This window comes from Amblyomma mixtum, chromosome 2 (assembly GCF_055824585.1).
Source record: "Amblyomma mixtum isolate Tamu chromosome 2, ASM5582458v1, whole genome shotgun sequence".
NCBI classification, from domain to species: domain Eukaryota; kingdom Metazoa; phylum Arthropoda; class Arachnida; order Ixodida; family Ixodidae; genus Amblyomma; species Amblyomma mixtum.
Window position 1 is genome coordinate 311,575,598 of NC_143013.1, and position 18,762 is coordinate 311,594,359.

At 50.7% G+C, this 18,762-nt stretch overlaps 1 protein-coding gene across 4 annotated transcripts in view; it reads right to left on the reverse strand.

Moving 5' to 3' along the window:
* The window catches only part of LOC149364976 (uncharacterized), a 184,839-nt gene that overhangs the window by 8,251 nt on the left and 157,826 nt on the right, over nucleotides 1-18,762 (reverse strand). For 3 of the 4 annotated variants that reach the window (XM_089574974.1, XM_089574971.1, XM_089574972.1), the window contains 10 exons: nucleotides 18,445-18,654; nucleotides 17,435-17,842; nucleotides 16,264-16,523; nucleotides 14,943-15,054; nucleotides 14,253-14,490; nucleotides 13,554-13,907; nucleotides 12,581-12,723; nucleotides 11,340-11,531; nucleotides 2,806-11,045; nucleotides 674-2,151 (listed from right to left, as the gene is read on the reverse strand). In XM_089574974.1, the coding sequence (XP_089431100.1) occupies nucleotides 674-2,151; nucleotides 2,806-11,045; nucleotides 11,340-11,531; nucleotides 12,581-12,723; nucleotides 13,554-13,907; nucleotides 14,253-14,490; nucleotides 14,943-15,054; nucleotides 16,264-16,523; nucleotides 17,435-17,842; nucleotides 18,445-18,654 (11,635 nt within the window). The remainder of the gene's footprint in view (nucleotides 1-673; nucleotides 2,152-2,805; nucleotides 11,046-11,339; nucleotides 11,532-12,580; nucleotides 12,724-13,553; nucleotides 13,908-14,252; nucleotides 14,491-14,942; nucleotides 15,055-16,263; nucleotides 16,524-17,434; nucleotides 17,843-18,444; nucleotides 18,655-18,762) is intronic. The other variant, XM_089574973.1, reaches the window with a different exon arrangement.

The window sequence follows — 18,762 nt, forward strand, 5'->3', positions numbered from 1 at the left end:
ACAGCCACACAGTTTTCAGGGATGCTCACTTTAAACATCTGTTTGCAAAGCTTCATCTCCAGCTGGAAACCTTTCCGACTTTGGTCCACGAAAATTTAGGCACGCCGCAGTCGCAACTGGCGTACTTTTCGGCCACGTCGAATTTCTGGCCTGCCGCACGTTTGCCGTGTTGGAGAGAAAACTCCCAAACTCCCAGCCGTATAGCTATTAAAGTGCTTGCCCAAAGTGCTAAAGAGGAACGCTCGGTGGCAGCATACGAAAACAACTACAATGAATTAACACGTTACCACCGATCCTAGGCCTTTGACAGCCCCCCCCACCAAGCGCCGTTGTTCGCAGCCGGAGCTGATCGCGGAGGCCACGGCGCGTGCATTTCGAAGGCTATTTGCACGTGGGTCATGGAAAGTTTTGGTGCGGCCCTTACACGGATCTTTTTTTTTTAAATACTTCCTTCGAAAAAACAGGGTGCGGCCCATACACACATACTTTTATGTGGTATGTTCAATTCTGCGAGTCAAAAAATTTCCGGAAATTTTACCCCGCGTAATAGGAGCACCCCGAACTTTGAGCCGGATTTTCTGGAAAAAAAGTGCGCCTATTATGCGAGTAAATACGGTATATGACAAATGCTGCCAACGAAGAACATCATCAGGGAACAGCGACATGCGCTTACCTCCATCTTGGGCTGGCCGCAAAGCACTTGTGCCGGGCCTGGGCCTCCAACCATTGCATGTGCAGGCCCTGGCATTTTGGTAGTGGGCTCCTGCTGTGGCAGTGATGGTGTTCGCACCACTGAGGGGTGTACACCCCTGGCTAAATGCTGCTGTCCAGCTAGGCTGGTGAACGAAGGCGGATACTGGGGACCGATGGGTGGACGGCCCCCCACCCAGACACCCAATGGTGGCTGTCCCAGAGACACAGGAGGCTGCCCCACAGGCGGCAGTGCGAGCCCCTTGGCACCAGCAAAGTGTGCTGGCATGGTGCTGGTGGACACTGTCGTACTTATTGGAACACTGCAAGGGACATGCTGCTCTGGAATCTTGATGGCTGCCACTGCAGGGCCAATGGGCACTTCAGATGACTTGTTGACAATTGCCTCTGTCCGCAAGTGGGCTGGGGTCACTTTGTGCACCTCAGGAGGCATGGTTGTGACAACTGCTTGTGCAGCAGGCCTGCCGTGGATCACGGGACCCTGCAGGACGCCATGGCTCTTTGCAGCACCAGCATGTGCCAGGACTGGTGGCCGCTGAAGCAGTTCCAGAGGAGGTTTGGGCTCCATTTTTTCAGTTTTTGTTTCCACAGCACTAGTTGGAGGTGGCATGGTCCAGGATGGCGTGCTCACCTCTGCCAATGGAGTAGCAGCGGCAGGCTTGCTTTCTTTTACGTCTGCAGGTGCCTGCTGGCTTGTCTTCACAATTCTGGATGGAACCTCACCCTCAGTTACTGCCGAGGGTTCCCCATTCTTATTTACGGGTGTCAGAAACCCTGTGACGGGGTCAATAAGCTCTGTTGGGCTCAGCCGCGAATCATTGTCTTCAGTTTCACAAGGGGCTCCAGTGGCTTTTGTCTTCTGTTCATCCTTGACATCCACCAGTTCTGGTTTCACTGCTGGTGTGGCAACTGAGGCTTGTAGAATTGTTGGCAAAGGTGACTGCTGCTGAGGTGGCTGCTGCTGCTGCAGGTCTTCTTTAGAAAGCTCTGTCTCATGGTGAGGTTCCTCTTTGACTCCCATGTCTTTTGACATTTCTGCCTTAGCTGAAGATCGTGTAAATCTGAATGACCGCAGGGACATCTTACATTCTGGTTTGCTGGCTTGCTCTACATCAGACACTGAGCTCTGTACTTCTGGAGCTGGTGCTGGCATTACTGCTGGCGCTGCTGGTGCGATTGGTGCTATTGGTGCTGCTGGTGGAACGACGGCAGCAGCAGGAGTTGCCTTCCTATCTTCAACAGCTTCCTTGACCTTGCTATCTGCAATGGCAAGTGTTGGGGGCTCATTCTTAGCCTTTGGTGCCTCAGTGGCACTTTCTGGCTCAGCTTTAGATGCTGGCTCTTCATTCCGCCGACTTGACCTGGTTCTTCGAGCAGCCCGAGTCATAGGTCCTTCTGAGTGCAAATCTGAGCCTTCTTCTTCAGGAGCCTTGAAGTGTCCTGTGGGGTCAAAATCAAAAATATTAGCCTCCCTCTGATGCATACGAATAAGAGGGAGATGGATAATGGGCGGACTGGAATGGCAACGAGGCAGCAGAAAAAGAAATGCCCCCTTCCCATGCCAGCCCAGACATGGCAGGCCTGGCTTATTTCAGACCAGTTGCCTTTGGTGACCCTGGCAAAGGAAATTCTTAATGTTAAGTGCTGCATAACAATAAATTTTCTTTCTCTCTCCCTAGGTCTTCTTAGAACAGGGAAAAGAAAAAGGACGGGAGAGAGGGTGTGAGCTTACTACCAACTGATTTCATTCAATGAGGAAAGCACATATTTCAGTATGGACCAATGCGCCCAAACCAGAATTTTGATTCAGCTAATCTCTAGGTCCTCTAACAGAGGCATTGCCTACTAAACCTAAGAAAAAAAAGCAGTTATATTATTTTCATGTTATAAAAAAAAAGAAATGAAAAGAGAAAAGAGCTTGAATAATGGCCCATTTTGATATGCAGGCACCTTGATCCGCTAACAACTATGTAAGCAACAGAAAAGTGGCTCATGGGACAGCAGTACTGCATGTGTATCCAGCTAAGCATACAGCACTTCAAAACGCCGCTGCAAGGCTGAAATGATCTTGGCCAGTACTGAGAGAGCACTCACCTTTTACCACATCTTCAATGGTCTCGTCAATGGTGGTTTTGTTGGCCTGTGACATGAGCCGAGCAGACTTCCTGGTCTTGATCTGATGCGCGTCAGATGGTTCCTGCTTGGTGGGTGGCGCCTTCTCCTGCCGAGTGTCATCCCCAGCGACTGCTTCCGATGTCTTGACCACTTCAGCTGTACTGGACGAGCTGCCATCATGGCTGTCCTTCTGGTGCAGGCGGATGGTGATGGAGATCTTTCCATGCTGGCTAAGCTCTGTAACGTATTCCTTGGCAGTAGGCTCCTTGTCTTCATGGTGGAAAGCCTTGTGCTTGCTCTCATCATGCCGTTTCTCATGCTGCGACTCGTGAGCTTTGACTTCGTGTGCCTTGACCTCGTATACCTTGACCTCATTGGTCTTGGCGTCGCTTGCTTTGGCATCATGGGCCTTGGTGTCATAAGTCTTGACAGTCTCAGTTGCCTTGCTGTCATGGACCTTGCTATCATGGCTCTTGACGTCATGCATTCTACTGGCATCATGAGATCTCAGCTCATGAGTCTTGATCTCGTGTGGTCTGGCATCGTGAGCATTGGTCTCCTGAAGCTTGCCTTCAAAGGCTGGGCCCTCAGTGGGCCTTGGCTCATGCACTTTGCATTCATCGTGGGTGTGGTCAGCAGTCTTAGGGGCGGGCTCTATGTGCCTCTCGAGGTGCTTCTCTGGCGCCACTTGCCAATCAGTGCCCCCAAACTGGGTCTCATCTTCATCTTCCGAATCCTTAAACTCATACACGTCGTACGCGCTGGCAGTACTGCCTTTGGACATTTTGTGCTCATGGGCTGCGGCACCTTGTCGTGTGCAAATGAACAGGGGTCGCTGCTCTTTCTGTCTCTCCACGTCTTTGAAGTCGTGCTCTTCACCTTTGGATTCGGACGTCTTGTCAAGAGCAGGGGAAATGCGGCCTGAATGATGGTCTCCAGAGCTCTTTTTCTTTCGCCCTCTCCTCTTTTTTGGTTCCTCCTTATAAGGGTCAATGCAGAAGTCGCCGAGCTTCTCTTCGGGCAACGTGTTGTCTGGCCCATGACCGGATAGACCAGAGGTTGGAACAGCAGATGAATCGCTGCTCTCCTTAGATGTGCTGCTGTCAAATGAGAGCCTAAGACGTTCTTCATCAGGATGCTGTGCATCGCCTCCAATAAGCAATGAATCAGGTTCTGAATTTGGAACTTCACTCCGCACTTCCTGGGCAAGGAATGCAGGTGTGTCCTCAGTTTCCGACAGCGCGTTTTCGACGTTATCTGACCTCAGACAGCGCCGCACTTTATCAGCAGATGTGGCACGGCCTCTCTTCGCGGGAACTTTTGGTACATCAGCAACTCCCAGGCGAGGTACAGAGGCTCTTCTCGATTTTGTCTTGCGTCCCTTGCGGCTCCCTGTCTTGCGCCTGATGCCTTCGGTTCCCGTTGGAGTGAGTTCTGTTGAGTGTGCCGGGGCCTCCTCTGCGGACAGTGTGTTGTCCTGCTGTTCCCCAGAGGAGTCGCCTTCCTGGTGCACAGTGTCATCTTGTTCCCCTTCCTGTGCTTCACCAGTCCCAACTGGAGAGCTGAGAGTTTCAATGATGTCAAGAATTGGAGTGCGGTGAGACATGTCGTCGAACATCTCCTGATCTTTACTGCTATCATTCTCGGTGGGAACGTCAGCCTGGTGCAAACTGTCTCGCCTCAGGTTGACTGTAGCATCCATATGACTTTCTTCAGCTGCTTCCATGCCTTCAGGCTCTTCTTTGGGTTGAATGATGACATCAGGTGTAGAGGCAGCCGCACTGTTATAGAGTTGCTCCTGCTTGGCACCATGAAGGGTCTTCATATCCTCCTGAACTGGTATGCTTGGCTCATCATCTGAACTTTCTGCCGGAGTCTCTGTCGTGTGCCCTACCTTCTCCTCTGCACACTCCTCCGCAGAAGGAAGAGCATTGCTGTCTGTGGCCAACAGCCTTGGTTCTTCTTTGACTGGCTGGTACGGATCAGCTGGAAGGGACACCATCTGCTGCTCATACCTCTTCTCACCAACAAGTTGGTGTTCTTCGTCCGTATCAGACAGCAGCCGCTGGCTGGCATTCTCTGTTCTTGAACTTCGGCGTCGCTTCCGTTTGAGCCTCTGTTTTTCGGTCTTGACTGTTGCTGCCCCAGCCATGTCGGACTCTTCAGTGGATGTTGTGTGCCCTTCTGGCTGCAGTGCTGGCCTTGTGAGGTCTGGGAGCTCCTTAGGAGGCACTATGCTTGGTTCAGGTTCCTTGGCATCCATTAGCAATGGAGGCTCTGATGTTGCCTCCTTTACTGGCTCTTCTTCCGCAGTTATACAAGGAGATGGCTCCTCAGGGAGGCTTTCTGCACTTTTTTCTAAAAGCTCCTCAGGCTGTTCAAGCTGCTGCTGCTGCTGCTGGTGCTGCTGCTGTTGTTGTTGCTGCTGTTGTTGCAAGGACTGAAGAGCATCTGTGAACTCAATGGCACCACCAGATTCTCTGCTTTCCTCTTGGGTGAGGTCTGGCATAGATGTATCTATTTGCAGAGAACTCGAGCTCTCATCTGGAAGCAAGAAGCTCATAGACTCCTCGTGCTGCTGTTGATGATGCTGCACAATTGGGTCGAGGTAGTCTGGCTCCTTGGGAAGCTCTGGGGCAGAGATACCATCGTTGCCCATTTCTTGAAGCAAAGCATAAACTGCTAAGTCATCCTCCATTTTACGTGGGCTGTCAAGCTCATAGGTGTTCTGTTCTTTGTCATCAATCTTGAACTGCTCGGGAACATCATGGGCGAGATAGTGTGGCGATGCTGAATGGCGGCTTGGTAACTCCTCCGTGGCCACTAGGCTGGAGTAGCTACTGTCCTTTGCTGAAGACACATCCAGCGCATCTGTTAATGTCTTGGCCTCCTTCTGAGGTGCAACATCATCGTAGACCTTTTCATCCTTCATATGCCACGAATCCCGCCCTGAAGAAAACAGCTCCTCTTCAAGTCGCTTTGTTTCTTTAGCAGCTTCTTCTTCAAAGTGCCTTTCCACTTGCAGTGGCTTCTCTTCCCTCCTTGACAAGCTGTCTCCATCACCAAATGTGCTGGTCTCTTCCGACTGAGCAAGCAGCTCCTCCTCAAGACGCCTTGCCTCTTCTGCTATGTCTTCGTCCAAACGGATGTCCTCAGTGAGCTTGCTGTCTTCATCCAGTGCAGCTGGAAATGCTGGTGCAGGTTCCTCGGGTGCCTCCCGGACTGGAGAACTCTGTACGACAACTTCCTCTTTGTGCTTTCGTTTCTTCTCCTTGGACTGCTTCTTTTTCTTCCTGTGTTCTTTGCTCTTTGCTTCCTCCTGCCTCGAGGACTCTTTGTTGTTGTCCTCATCTTCACTGAGGTGCCTAGTGGATGGAACATCGCATGTCACGTCATCGTAGGAAACCCTATCTATGCTGTAGCCGCTGTCTTTCTTCTCTGCAGTTGGGAACTCCTGGCTAACTGCACCACAGGGTTCAACAGCCTCGGTCAGCGCATCGACAATCTTGTCAAGCTCCGAGTCACTCTCCCGCTTTGCACTTGTGGTGTCTTCTGCCTCCTGTTTTATATCCTTTACAGGAGAGAATTCCCGGACCACATTATGTTTACTCTCCCATGGTGGCTCAGCATGACGTTCCTTGTGCTTTTCTGCCGGCTTTGATGATGGTTCAAAATCATAGTCCGAGAGTTCAGACTTCATTTCCACATCTGAAAAAATGCTTGGTTGCAAGACAGGTGGCGAATTCAGAGCCTGTTTTGGCGAACCGATGTATTTGGATGATACTGACGATTCATCAAGAATCTCTCCAACGTCCCAATGTGAATCAGAACGCTTCTGAGACGGAGCAGCCAAGGATGTAGAACTGGTCTTCTCTGTCGATTTTTTCTCTTTTAACTTGGAAGACTTCTTGGATTTTTTCCGCTTTTTACTGGAGTGCCTTTGTCGAGACAGATCTGTGTCCTCTTCTAGTTTGGACTCATCAGTGTCTTTACTTGGGCGTTTGCTCTTGCTGCTGCAGCTGCTGCTATGGCCAAATGTTTCTTTGGGGTGTGATGTGTCTGACTTTGCCTCTTCTGGCGGCCTTGACGATTTCTGCTTGGCTGGCTTGCTCTCGTCTATCTTTGGATGGCACTCTTCATCTGAGCCGTCAGCATCAGATTTAAGAACATTAGTCCTGCGTATCGACTTTTTCTTCAGCTCTTTTCTTTTTAATGATCTGCTAATATCAGCATCTGAACTCTCGATGTCGGATTTCCCGTGGCGAGACTTTGTCGACTTTTCAGAAGAGTGTCGTTGCTTTCGCTTCTGTTTTCGAGATGCTGCCATCATATGAGATGGCTCATCAGAGTCTGAGGTTTCAACGTCAGAGATGTCAACCTTTCGTTCTTTGCACTTGTTGAAGGCTTCCTTGAATGATTCCACCTCAGAGTCTGAGCAGAAGTCACTGCTGTCGTCATCTTTGTTGGGCAAAAGTCGCATTGCAAACGACTGTTCGTTTTCGTCAGATGAGCTCTCAATGACATGTTTGCGCTTCCTGGTGAGTTGCTTGGACTTGTGGGATGAAACTCTAGACTTGGTCTCAGAGTCGGAAGAGTGGTGACTAGAAAGATCCGAATCCCGATCAGAGTCCATGTCTGCAGACTTCCCCTTCTTGGCGCGACTCTGCTTGAGCCGGCTGAACTTTTGCCGCATGGTCTCCATGTTTGCCTGATCTTTCAATGTTTGGTTCTGGCTTGAACGGGCCTTCACCTTGTCATACATGGAAAAGTAGACGGGCTCATCATCCAGGAAGCAGAAGTCCGACGCTTGAGGGGCTGATGCAGAACCACTGTCGCTTTTGCTCTTTGATTTGGATTTAGAGTCTCTCGACTGCTCACTCGTCGATGAAGTGCGCTTCTCCGACCTAGATTTTTCCTTTTCTGACCTTTCAGATGTATGCTCTTTCCGCTGTTTAGAGCTGCTGCTGCTGCTGCTACTGCCAGCAGCGTGAGACCCAGATGACCCGTGCTTCGAATCTTGACCTTTTTCTTTACTAGACTCCTTTTCCTTCGGCCTGTCCCGTGATTTTTCCCTACCATCTCTGGACTTGGACGATTTCTTATCTTCCTTGCATTTAGAGCTCTCGCGCTTGGACTCAGATGACTGCTTCGTATCCTGCTTGTCACCAGACTCATTTTTTGATGAAGAGGATGAGTGGGATTTCTCACTCCGCTCCAATTTGTCCTTGAAAGATGATGACGACGAAGATGACGATTTCTCTAGCCTTTTCTCAGATTTCTTTGAATGAGATGAACTTGACTTGCTCGATGTGTGACCCTTGTCAAAGCTGTCCCTGTCGCGAGATGAATGTGACAACTTTGGTCGCTTGGCTTCTGGCTCGGTGGACCGCCTCTCATCTTCGCTCCTGTTCCAAGCAGGCTCTGGTGGAGCTTCAAGGTAGACATCACTGGATCGCGATGATTTTGCTGAATCAGATTCATTGCTGTCCACAGAAGACACCCTTTGCTTGACCGCTGCCAATGGAAGAGGTGCAGGCAGGTCTGTCGAGTCGTGCGAGTGGGAATCTCTCCTCTCCTTATGTGACACCGAGTTGCAAGAGGAACTGGAAGAAGCTTGATGCTCCTTCCTGGATTCTTTCTTCGTGACCTCTTTATGCCCTTCCTTTTTTACAGTAACTTCATTCGTGACTGTGGGCTCCAGCTTGACAGTACACGTCTCTCGACTTCGACTGTCTTTCCTGGCAGGAAGGTTCTCGGTCCCAGGCTCCTTCTTCACGGTGACCAGTGGTAACAGTGCAGCAGGAGTCCGTGGTGGACTCTGGAAAGGCTCCTGTTTGACCACGACTGGTGGAGAGGAGTCTCGCCTAAGTATTGACGAAGCTCTTGGGGAGACCTCTTTCTTCACCACAACTGCAGCGGGAGGTGACAGAGGTGTAGGATTTCGAGGTGGGCTCTGGAATGGCTCCTGCTTCACCACCACACATGGGGGCGAGGAGTCGCGCCGAAGTATCGATGGTGGAACAGTCCTTGGGGAAACATCACTGTAGGGGAGCGACGTCGCAGCCATTAATGGTATGTGCTTTGAATGCGACTCGGGTACCACCAGAGCAGGCGAAGCTGCAAGGGTCTGGCCCGTGGTGCACTGAGGAGGGCAATTAGGAACTGTATGGCTAGGGGACGCTCCGGGAGCCGCACTGTTAGCATGCGTAAAGCTTGGACTAGAGGCACCCTGGGGCAAAGCAGTTGAAGTGGCAGGTGTGCACGAAGAAAAGCCTAGGGAAGGAAGTGACAATGGAGTGGAAAATTCCTTAGCGGCTGCCTTGGTACGAAATAATGGCTTGGCACTGCTTGAAGACAAATCAAGCTTGACATCCTTCGGCTCATACTTCTCATTGATATGCTCCAGCCGCTTGGAGTCCTGGTCTAGGATGGTGGTCTTGGCCAACAAGGTCTTCATAATTTCCGAGGGCTCAGAGCGAAACTCTGGAGTCAGAGCTGGATACCGTGGCCTCTTCTTGATGTTGTACTTGTTGTAGTCGATGGTGACTGGCACTGGTGTCTCGGTCACCGTGCCACCTGCCAACGAAGGGCCAGTGAACGTTCGGGTGGGTCCCGTGAGGGCATTGTACCTCTCATCGAGTGCACGTATCTGCTCATCAAAGGACGGACGGTTAGGGGAAGGCAGAGAGCCCTCAGAGTCCGAGGAAGTCTCAGGTAGCTTGGACTCTGAGGGGCCCTTCAACCCCTTGGGGGATGGACTTGGGGACAGAGCCTCGGGCACGGCCTCTGGGATGACCTCTACTGGCTTCTCCTCCACAGGCTTCTCGGGCCGCGCCAAGGCTTCTGGGAACACAGGTCCGTTTTTGGTGTTCAAGGCACTCAGGGGTGAACAGCTGCCACGGGGGCTCTGCGAGTTGGCCATCGGGGAAGCGGCCACACAGGGGGATGTCTTGGGCGAGCGCAAGGCAGCTGCAAACTTGGGCAAGGGCAAAGAAAGTGGGCTGGGCTCCCGAAAAGGCCGCGTCCGTGCTGGCTGCTGCGGGTTGTCACTAGACGAGGATACCTCGTCAATGCCTTCCTCACCATGCTTGCTGGCCAGATGCATCAACAGGGACGCATCCTGTGAGCCCATGTCACTGTCCGTGGAAGAGACCAGGCTGGGGTCACACAGCTTTGATCGGTCACCCCCTGCGCAAGAGTCAAGCTTGTCCGAATGCATTTTCTTTGCACGAAGGTAACTGCTCACTGTGGAGGACACCTTGTTGTGGTCGAGCTGCCGCCGTGGATCCATCTGTTTCCTTGCACTCGGCACCAACTCACCCACCCTGACGCCCGGCACTTCAACAGAAAACTTCGCCTCAAAGCCGCCCCCAGTCCGACAGTTCGTGGGCAACCTTTTGGACACTACACTGGGAATGTCCTTGGCCTGTCGCGAGCGACTGGCCACCGCACAGGTGTCAGTTGGCAGCCCTTTGCCCTTCTTCCTGCCCTCCGTACCCGGAGAGCACTCACCGTCGCTCGAGCTCAGGATGTCTTGTACCTGCTTGGGGAGGTACTTGCTGTCGGATCGTGCTGCCACATCGTCGTCCCCCTCCGCACAGTCGGTGTCACTGCGGCTGTCCTCCGGGCGAGAGCCGCTCGAGCTCTCCTTGAGCCCCAGCAGGCGCCGCTTGCGCTCCAACTGCGATGGGGAATCACATGTGGAGTTGACGTCCTCGTCCCTCCTCACACGGCTGCTGCAGCTGCTGCTGCGAATTCGCTCAGAGTCCTGAAACGCCTCCAGCTTGCTGCACACAGAGGCCAGGGGCAAGTCCTTGCATTCCGACTTGGAAGTCCCGTCCAAGGAGCGCCTCCGTAGGTCCCGCATGTCGACAAGCAGGTCATCCGGGTCCAGTGCCACATCTCGAACTACTGGGCTCCGCGAAGACGACCGGCCAGGGCTGAGCCGGTGCCGCTGAGAAGGCCGCTCCTTGGATGATCCCTTCTTGGAGCCCTTGACTGATGGCGGAGGGGACCGGCTGTGATGCCGGGACTGCGGCGGCGACTGGCTGTGGTGGCTCTCTTGATCACTCGTTGAGTTTCTATGTTTTTTGATACTGCTGCTGGTCTTGCGAGGAGCCCAGTCAACACTGCCCAGGACTCCATCGATGTGTTTGAGTCGCTCCGCACGCTCGTCGTACGGGACAATGTCATCTAGGCCGTCTTCCTTTTCGGGAAACCTGGCAAAGAAAACAGGTAGTAGTAGGGACTTGAGTTCTAAGCGTCTTCTACAGTCTTCTTTACTACACTCACTTCTTCAGACTTGAAAAGCTTTCAATGCTGTGTCAGAACATGCAGACATCCCCCTAAACAGTAACTTCTTCTTTTCTCACTTGTGTAGGAAGGAAAAGGCACTACTGAATGAGAGAAACTGTTACAAGTGACATCCTTAAAATATTCTTACACGCACATGTTCAAGCCTTAATAAGTCCACCTGGCAACATGTCTGCACCGCATGCAAGTGGTCTGCTCACCGGTGCCTGCGCTCCCCAAACTCGTCGTGGTAGACGCTGCTGTCGTACCGGCCCTGGAAAGGCTGGCCACGGCCCCGGCTGTTGTAAACGCCCCCCCGCTGCAGGCCACGAAAGGGGCCACGCCCAGCCGCACGCTGTTGTGCTTCATAGCGGCTGTAGCCGCGGCTGTCAAATGCCACTCCCCGGCTATCCCTGTGACAAGACAGAGATGGGCAGGCAGGAGCTCAGTGCTGTGTCCCTGCTAGAATTGGCACGGCAGCCAGAACAGATCAAGAACATACGCACATTCCAAAGAAATCTCCCATCACTGCCAACATACAAAATTTCTCTACATTACCATGTCCAGCCATTTGCTAAAAGCAGGCTATGATACTGTTTGGTAAATAAAGTTCCTGATCTTAACTTAACCCTTGCTGTCCTTAGTCGGGCCCCGCCCAACAATGCGACTCAGCCGTAGCAAACCGCTGTCAGGCACCGCCTTTAGCCCGTTGTGCCAACCGGCAGTGCGGGCAGAGCATATGTCAGGGACCGCCCGACAAGCTTTTCCATGGTTAAATTGCGTGCATTAATTTATTTATTTTTTCCTACGCAATATGCGCCATCTCCTTGACAATTAATGAACTAGGTTTTTCTTGCATTTGTACTTTCTTTTTAACAAGAGACTAGCACATCAGTGCTTTTGAGATTTGGCACATGCGAGTGTTCTGTGGCTCCTGGCAGCACAGCATGACCGCGTTCACGCCGAATGCTTTCTATAGCAAAAACTGCCAAGTTTTCAGCGAAAGTGATGATGATTTCAATGAGGACGATTACTATGTGCCTTCATCAGATAATGAAGACAGCGATTCCTCACAATAAAGTGGTGGCAGCGCCAACAATGCGAGCGTCAGCCAGCTGCATCAAGAGCTTCGCCACTGTCGGAGCATGATCGTCTTCATTTCAGTAGCATTAGTTAATGAAGACAACGATGTGCAATGCACAGCATGAGAGTGTGCTGCTGTTAAACATGAGGCCTGATCGGCTGCAGCGATAGCATGGTGCTCTCCTGCAGTGGCCAGCGAAGCTGATCTGTTCGCGCAACGCCGCGGGTTCAAATCCCAATTGCAGCAGTATTCATTTATTTGTTTAAGGTTTTGCCAATGTCACCCTCAAGGTCAAGCTTCACACAAACTTGGTTATCCGGTTTGACATTGTGAAGTAGTGCTTTCAACCTGAAAAAAATGTGAAAGGCTTGAACAAACCTTGGGAACCTCTCATCACGTATCACGTCGAACTCCTGTCGCCGGTCCCTCCGTTCCCAAGGTCGCTCCCCTTGCAGCACCTGGCCAGACATCTCAATCTTATCGAAAAAGGTTGTCTGGCATTCACGACTAGCAAAATCAACCTGCAACAAAGCAGAAGCAAGAAAGATGTTATAATATACAGAAGCCACTTGTGGCAATAACATCTCTGGTGCAAGCATTCAGTACAGTACTAGACAGGTTAATGATTTGCAGTCTTAGCCTGCCTGAACCAAAGCTCTCAAATATTCCTGCTTTGATATTATTGGATGACCTCCTTCAAAACTGTGGAATGCTACCTGTAGATATGCATCCTACCTGCTACCCCCCCCCCCCCTCCCCCCCCCTCCCCCAAAAAATAGAGGAATAAAAGTTGTTGAAAAAAGTGTAGAAGTTAGGATTAGCTGGTGATCCCCAATTACACAACATATGTGCTGGCAGACAGGAACACAAGAAGATGGCGAGCTACAAGGATGACAAGAAGATTTGAGGTTGTTGTCTATTTTTGTGTCCCTGTCAACCTTTTGAAGTCGCCACTTCAGGAACGGGAATAAAATTTGATATTCCCCTTTCTGCAGTTGCAACTTCAAAATCCTATAACCGAAGTTCTCCGATAGGCAGAATAAAAATTTAATTTCATCCCTTGGTGTAAAGAGAAATCAATGGCATGCATTTCAGCAAGTTTCCTGGAGCGAAATTTCTTAAAAGCTCTTAACAAGAAAGTTAGGTAACACATTACACGAGGATGTTTATTGCATAAAAGTAAGTGACATATCTAGAACCAGCACACAAAAGTACATGGCCCCTGAAAATTTCATGTTATGACTTGCTTGAAAAAAGAAAAACGCAGGCGAAAATTTGGTGTCACAGTGCTTTAAGATTTACAGTAACTAATGAGCCCCCAGCTCTGTACACAGCTGACAGGCACACATACCTGCAGCTTTTTGCCACCCAGGACCCTGCCACGCATCTCTGCCACAGCGTGCTGCGCGCACTCCAGGCTGTCGAAATAGACCAGGGCGTGGCCGCGCTCCCGGTCAATGGCCGTAAAGGAGACAGGCCCGTAGCGGCCAAAGGTACGACTGAGGAACTTGTCCGAGACCAAATCGGTGACCCCGTCCAGCCAGACGCACATGGTGGGCATGCTCTTGCCAAAGCCCAGCTTGATGCGGTTGGCGCCCAGGTTCTCGCCGTCCAGCTTGCGCATGGCCTTCACCACGCTCGCTATGTCCGCGTACTGGATGAAGGCGTACGATGACGCCGAGCCCTGCTTCTTGATGTCTATCTCCTGCAGAGGTCCAAGGCATGTGGCAGGAGCTTTAGGGAGTGATCCAAGCCCCATGCATTTCCAGAGCTGTCCTTTTTCATTAAACCAATGTACAACGCACTGTTGTGTAACCAAATAAAAAGGACATTCATTCTGAATGAATGTGTTTGATCTCCACGACCAAATGGCCTTGTTGCACAGATCTCAAGATCTCGCATTGGCATCATGGCCACACTCTGCTCATAGCTTCCACAGTGTTGTTGGAGGCAATCAGACCAGCCGTGAACACAAAGTTTACGACTGCATCAGCACAAGCCATCCAGACATTTTGCAGCATGCATCAAAACAAATGCGATTAGCACTCACAATGATATCACCAAACTGGTCGAAGTGCTTCCTCAGTTCTGTGGTTGTGATGTCCTTCTCAAGGTTGCCAATGAAGAGCGTCCGCGTTGCCTTGGGATGGTACTCATCCAACTCGGCTTCGAGTGGCCTGAATTCATTGTCCTCACCGTCCAGACCTTCGTGTGATGTCACCTCAATCTTGCAGCCAAAGAAGAGCTTGTCCTTGGACACCTCCAGTGCCTTCTCCACGTCCTCCGGCCTAGAAAAGCACAAAGTGTCATTTAGCTCCAGTTCTAAGCAAGCCAGAGTGGTGCATGCCAGAGTCATGAACCCACTTATTTACCTGGACAACACCAGAAATAGACTGGAAGCACACCTAGGCAAAGCACTGTGCAACACCTGTGACAGCTACTTAAGTCGGTAAAAGCAACAGCTTTGCTACTTGCACTGCATATTACAGATTTGGTTTTACCTTCAACATGCTGAGCTCATTACGCTATTTCACAGGCATACACCCCCCCTCCACTTTTATGCATTGTTTTATACTTGGTCAGCACTAGACAATTTTGAATCACTTTGTAGTTATTACACTCTCCAAACCAATCAGCAAATGTGTGAGTACACACAGCTCGGGTGTGAATACAGCTTGGTCAATGTCGCAGCTTAACACAGCGACTTGCTGCCAGGCATGCACATAGAGAGCACACTCACTTCTTGAAGCAGACCACAGCGTACCGCTCGGTACCCTGCCCGATGACCTTGACGACTGTTACTTTGCCGTGTTTCTTGTACTCATGGAAAAGGCCATCCTTCAAACTTGTGTCTGAAATGCAAAGGTTAGTGCGCCTGAGAGTATGCTCACCTTTAAAAATGCACACCAGCAGGAGCAAAGCTATAAGAACCACCACTATAACAACTCATACCATACTTACTCGCAGAATGATCGCACCCCTGAATTTTGTCGTCAAAAATCTATTTTTATTGCTCGCGTATTAATCGCACCACGAACTTGCCGCTGCGATTTGTTGTGTGCCAAGTCTAGCTGATGATGATCGTGCTTGCCATCTGTCGAATGCTACATTTGGCTTGCTCCGTCAGCCATCATTTCTGTTTTTATGTCCCGTAGTGTTACAGCGGCAGCCACCTGTTAGTTGATCTGCAGTCATCCCGCAGCCAATGCATTCCGATGTGTTCCCATGATTCTTGATAAAAACATGCGTTCGCCATTTTGCAAGTTGGCGGTGCACATTGTGGTAGTGTGTGAGTATCGGCGCCATTTCACCATGGGACGGTAAGAGAGTTTCACGGCCGCTTTCAAGCTCAAGGCTGTTGATTATGCGCTTGAGCGCATAATCAACACTTTCTGTAAGACTGCGTAGATGCCTCCAGCGACGACACTGCCGTTTCCGACAATGAGTCGTGCATCAATGACAGTGAGGATTCAGACTCTGAAGAGAGTAATTACTGAATGAGAAAAAATAAAACGGCAGCTCATGTGATGCCTATGCAATGTGTGCGTTCATTACAAAAGTTAAGCCTTACTCAACTTCTATTTTTAGCTATGATCATAACAGCTATTGTAAGAAGTCTGACCTGCAACTTGCTTGCATTTTTGGCGCTCAAAAATTTTTTGTGGAAAATTTACCCCGCGTAATTATCGCACCTGCAAATTTGCATCAATTTTTTTTTTTAAAGAAGTGCAATCATTATGCAAAAATAAAGTGGCTAACCAGCCCTGACCTTGGTTGTGTTGGAAAGAAGCAAACCAAAACAGAAAAGACCAGGAAAAAGGGGGGACCAGTATGCTCACGGTAGAAAACAGCATGGCTTATGGACCTGAGTTGACCAGTAACCACATGTTTGGCAATCTTCGGCTGGAATAAGCGTCCTTTATCCTCACCATCAGAAAACAGCATGGACTAGAAATAAAAGCTTGTGATGGAAAGTAACGACTCATTTTTGCCCATTTTCCTCACTTTGCCATGCTGTTTGCCATCATGAACAAGCCCCAATTTCAGTCCTCTTCACTCACCAGTAGACCTGACAGGCAGATTTCGAACGCAAATTCCAAGTGGTCGCTTGTCCTCTCGATCGCCCATACTACTGCCATCTAAGGAGTTGCTGTTTGGCAAGCAGTTGCCACTGCTACTGCTGCCGTTGTTGGTCGTGGCGCTACCGCTGTTGTTTGGCGTGGAGATGGTTGACTGCAAGAATGATCCTGATGATGGTGCCGTCACAGCACTGGCTGGTCGCTCGCCTCGTGAGGCCTTGGTACTGCTGTTTGACTGGAGCCTGGACAGGCCATAAAACCAAGACAACGTTGGAGAGCATGTACAGAAGGCAACACTTGTGAAGGCACAAGAGCCTCAATGAAACAAGCAAACAAAATAATCAACCTGGCTACTTAACAGTTGCTGGCTTGTTCCAGCTCATGGCAATAATCTAGCAGATCAGCTCAACATCCACCTCCAAGAAATCTTTCATGTGTTGTGCCCATGATAGTCAATAGGCTCGCCAAAACTGGGATAGAAACGGACAAGTATTACCCACCACGGTGGCTCAGTGGTTAGCGCGCTCGGCTACTGAGCTGGAGTACCCGGGTTCGAACCCAACCGCGGCAGCGCGTTTCGATGCAGGCAAAACGCAAAAGGCGCCTGTGTGCTGTACAGGGTCGAAATTATTCCAGAGGGCTTGCAGCACCTCTTTCTTACTTTCTTCTTTCACTCCCTCCTTCATCCCTTCCTTACAGTGCTGCCACTGAGATACATGAGACAGCTACTGCGCCCTTTCCTTTCCTCAAAACCAATATTCAAACACACAAGTATGAAAACTGCACACAGAAACTGACTGCAGGAAGTGGAAGGAGACCAGGAGATGTGAGCCAACTGCCCAGAAAAGCTGACAATGAGTAGCTTTGCATGACATGGGCGCATGGCGTATGGTCAACTTGAAATGCTTCTCCAACATTCCTCGCGACCTACGTGACAGAATCCAGAGTCCACGATAACTTGTAGTGTCATATGCCCGTCGCTGTGTCAAGCTGCACTACCTAAGTAGCAAATGCAAGGTATGCTTTGAACTAAGCTGGCATCATCCTATCCTGAGCTTTTTGCACTCAAAACAGCACCCACAAGAGCCCTGTGATGCAAGAGTAACCTGAGCAGTCCATAGCCAAGAATGTCAACCAGGAATCAGTAGCTTACGTGGGTGACTTGTTGGGTGAGAGGGAGCGCCCACTGCTGTCACTAGAGCTGGAGCGGATCTTCGAGGATGATGATCCTAAGCGGCTGCCGCTTGAGCTTCGAGAGCTGGACCGTGACCGCGACTCGGATCGCGAGCCATGCTTGTTGTGGCACCGCTGCTGCGGCTGTGACTGTGCCTGCAGCTGTGACTGCTGGGGAGGGGAGGTAACCGTCGAGCTCACTGCCGAGCCCCGACGCGAAGGCAGCCCGCCGCGTGTTGCCGACGGTGAACCGCTGTCCTTGTCGTCGGGGTATGGTTCACCCGCTGGGCTCAGGCCATAGCCGCCCGGTGGGTCAAAGTGGGATGGCTGCGGCAGCGGTGCTGGCTGCCTGGATGGTACGCCATGACTCCGGAAGTGGCTGCCGGCCCTGGCACGGGGAGAGATACATGTGAAGACTAGTCACGCTACTCGATTTTTCTTCTTTACATGCACTTTGTTCAGCGCCAGACTTCTCAACCTCTCATCTCCATGGCATCAATAATGACGTCCACTTCCCTACTAAATGCATATTCCAATCGCACTGAGCTTATCATGCAGCTCAAGGTACGAGCCCATCTTGCTCCTCTTTCCTGTGATTCAAAGTACTTGAAAGTGAGTTCGCTTTCCTCAACAATCTGTGCAAGAAATTGCGACTTCATTCTGCTTTAGTATTGTAATGCTGCTTGACTTCGTCTTTTCAAATGCCATGCTTCTGTTTCATGCTCAAGTAAAGCTTCCTGGCATTCAATAAAAAAATTTCAGCCAGAGCTTGTCTCATGTCCCCTTACCCACTTAGTCTCAAATCTCAAAGTTACGTCACAGAGCCATGCATATACAAGCTGGCCCATCATTTTTCTTTACTGCATGTCTCTGGCTGATAATGCCCATGCAACAATATGAGCTCACTAGTAGAAGTGCAGCACTCTGAATAAAACGCGTGCCTAATGTAGCAAGCAAAAATGGGTTCAGAACATAGGGCCAAGCCCTTACCCGTATTGTCCAGGCAAGAGGGAGGAGGCCTGCAACCTTTCTGCTCCATCCTGGTAGGCGGAAGCATTCGAGGCTGCTGATCGCGCATAGCGATCTCTCGAGCGGCCCCGGCTTTGGTAGGTGTCCTCGTCGTGGTAGCCCGTTGTTCGCCGCACATAAGGATCACGGTCCCCCGGACGATCATAGTAGTAGGCCCGCTCGTCCCCAAATCTGCAAGAAGATCCATGCCCATGAAATGAGGCAAATACACTAACTTTGTGAGTGCTATGAGTAACTTAAGAGTAGATGTCGAACTTTTCGGCTTAAACCGAAAAAGGT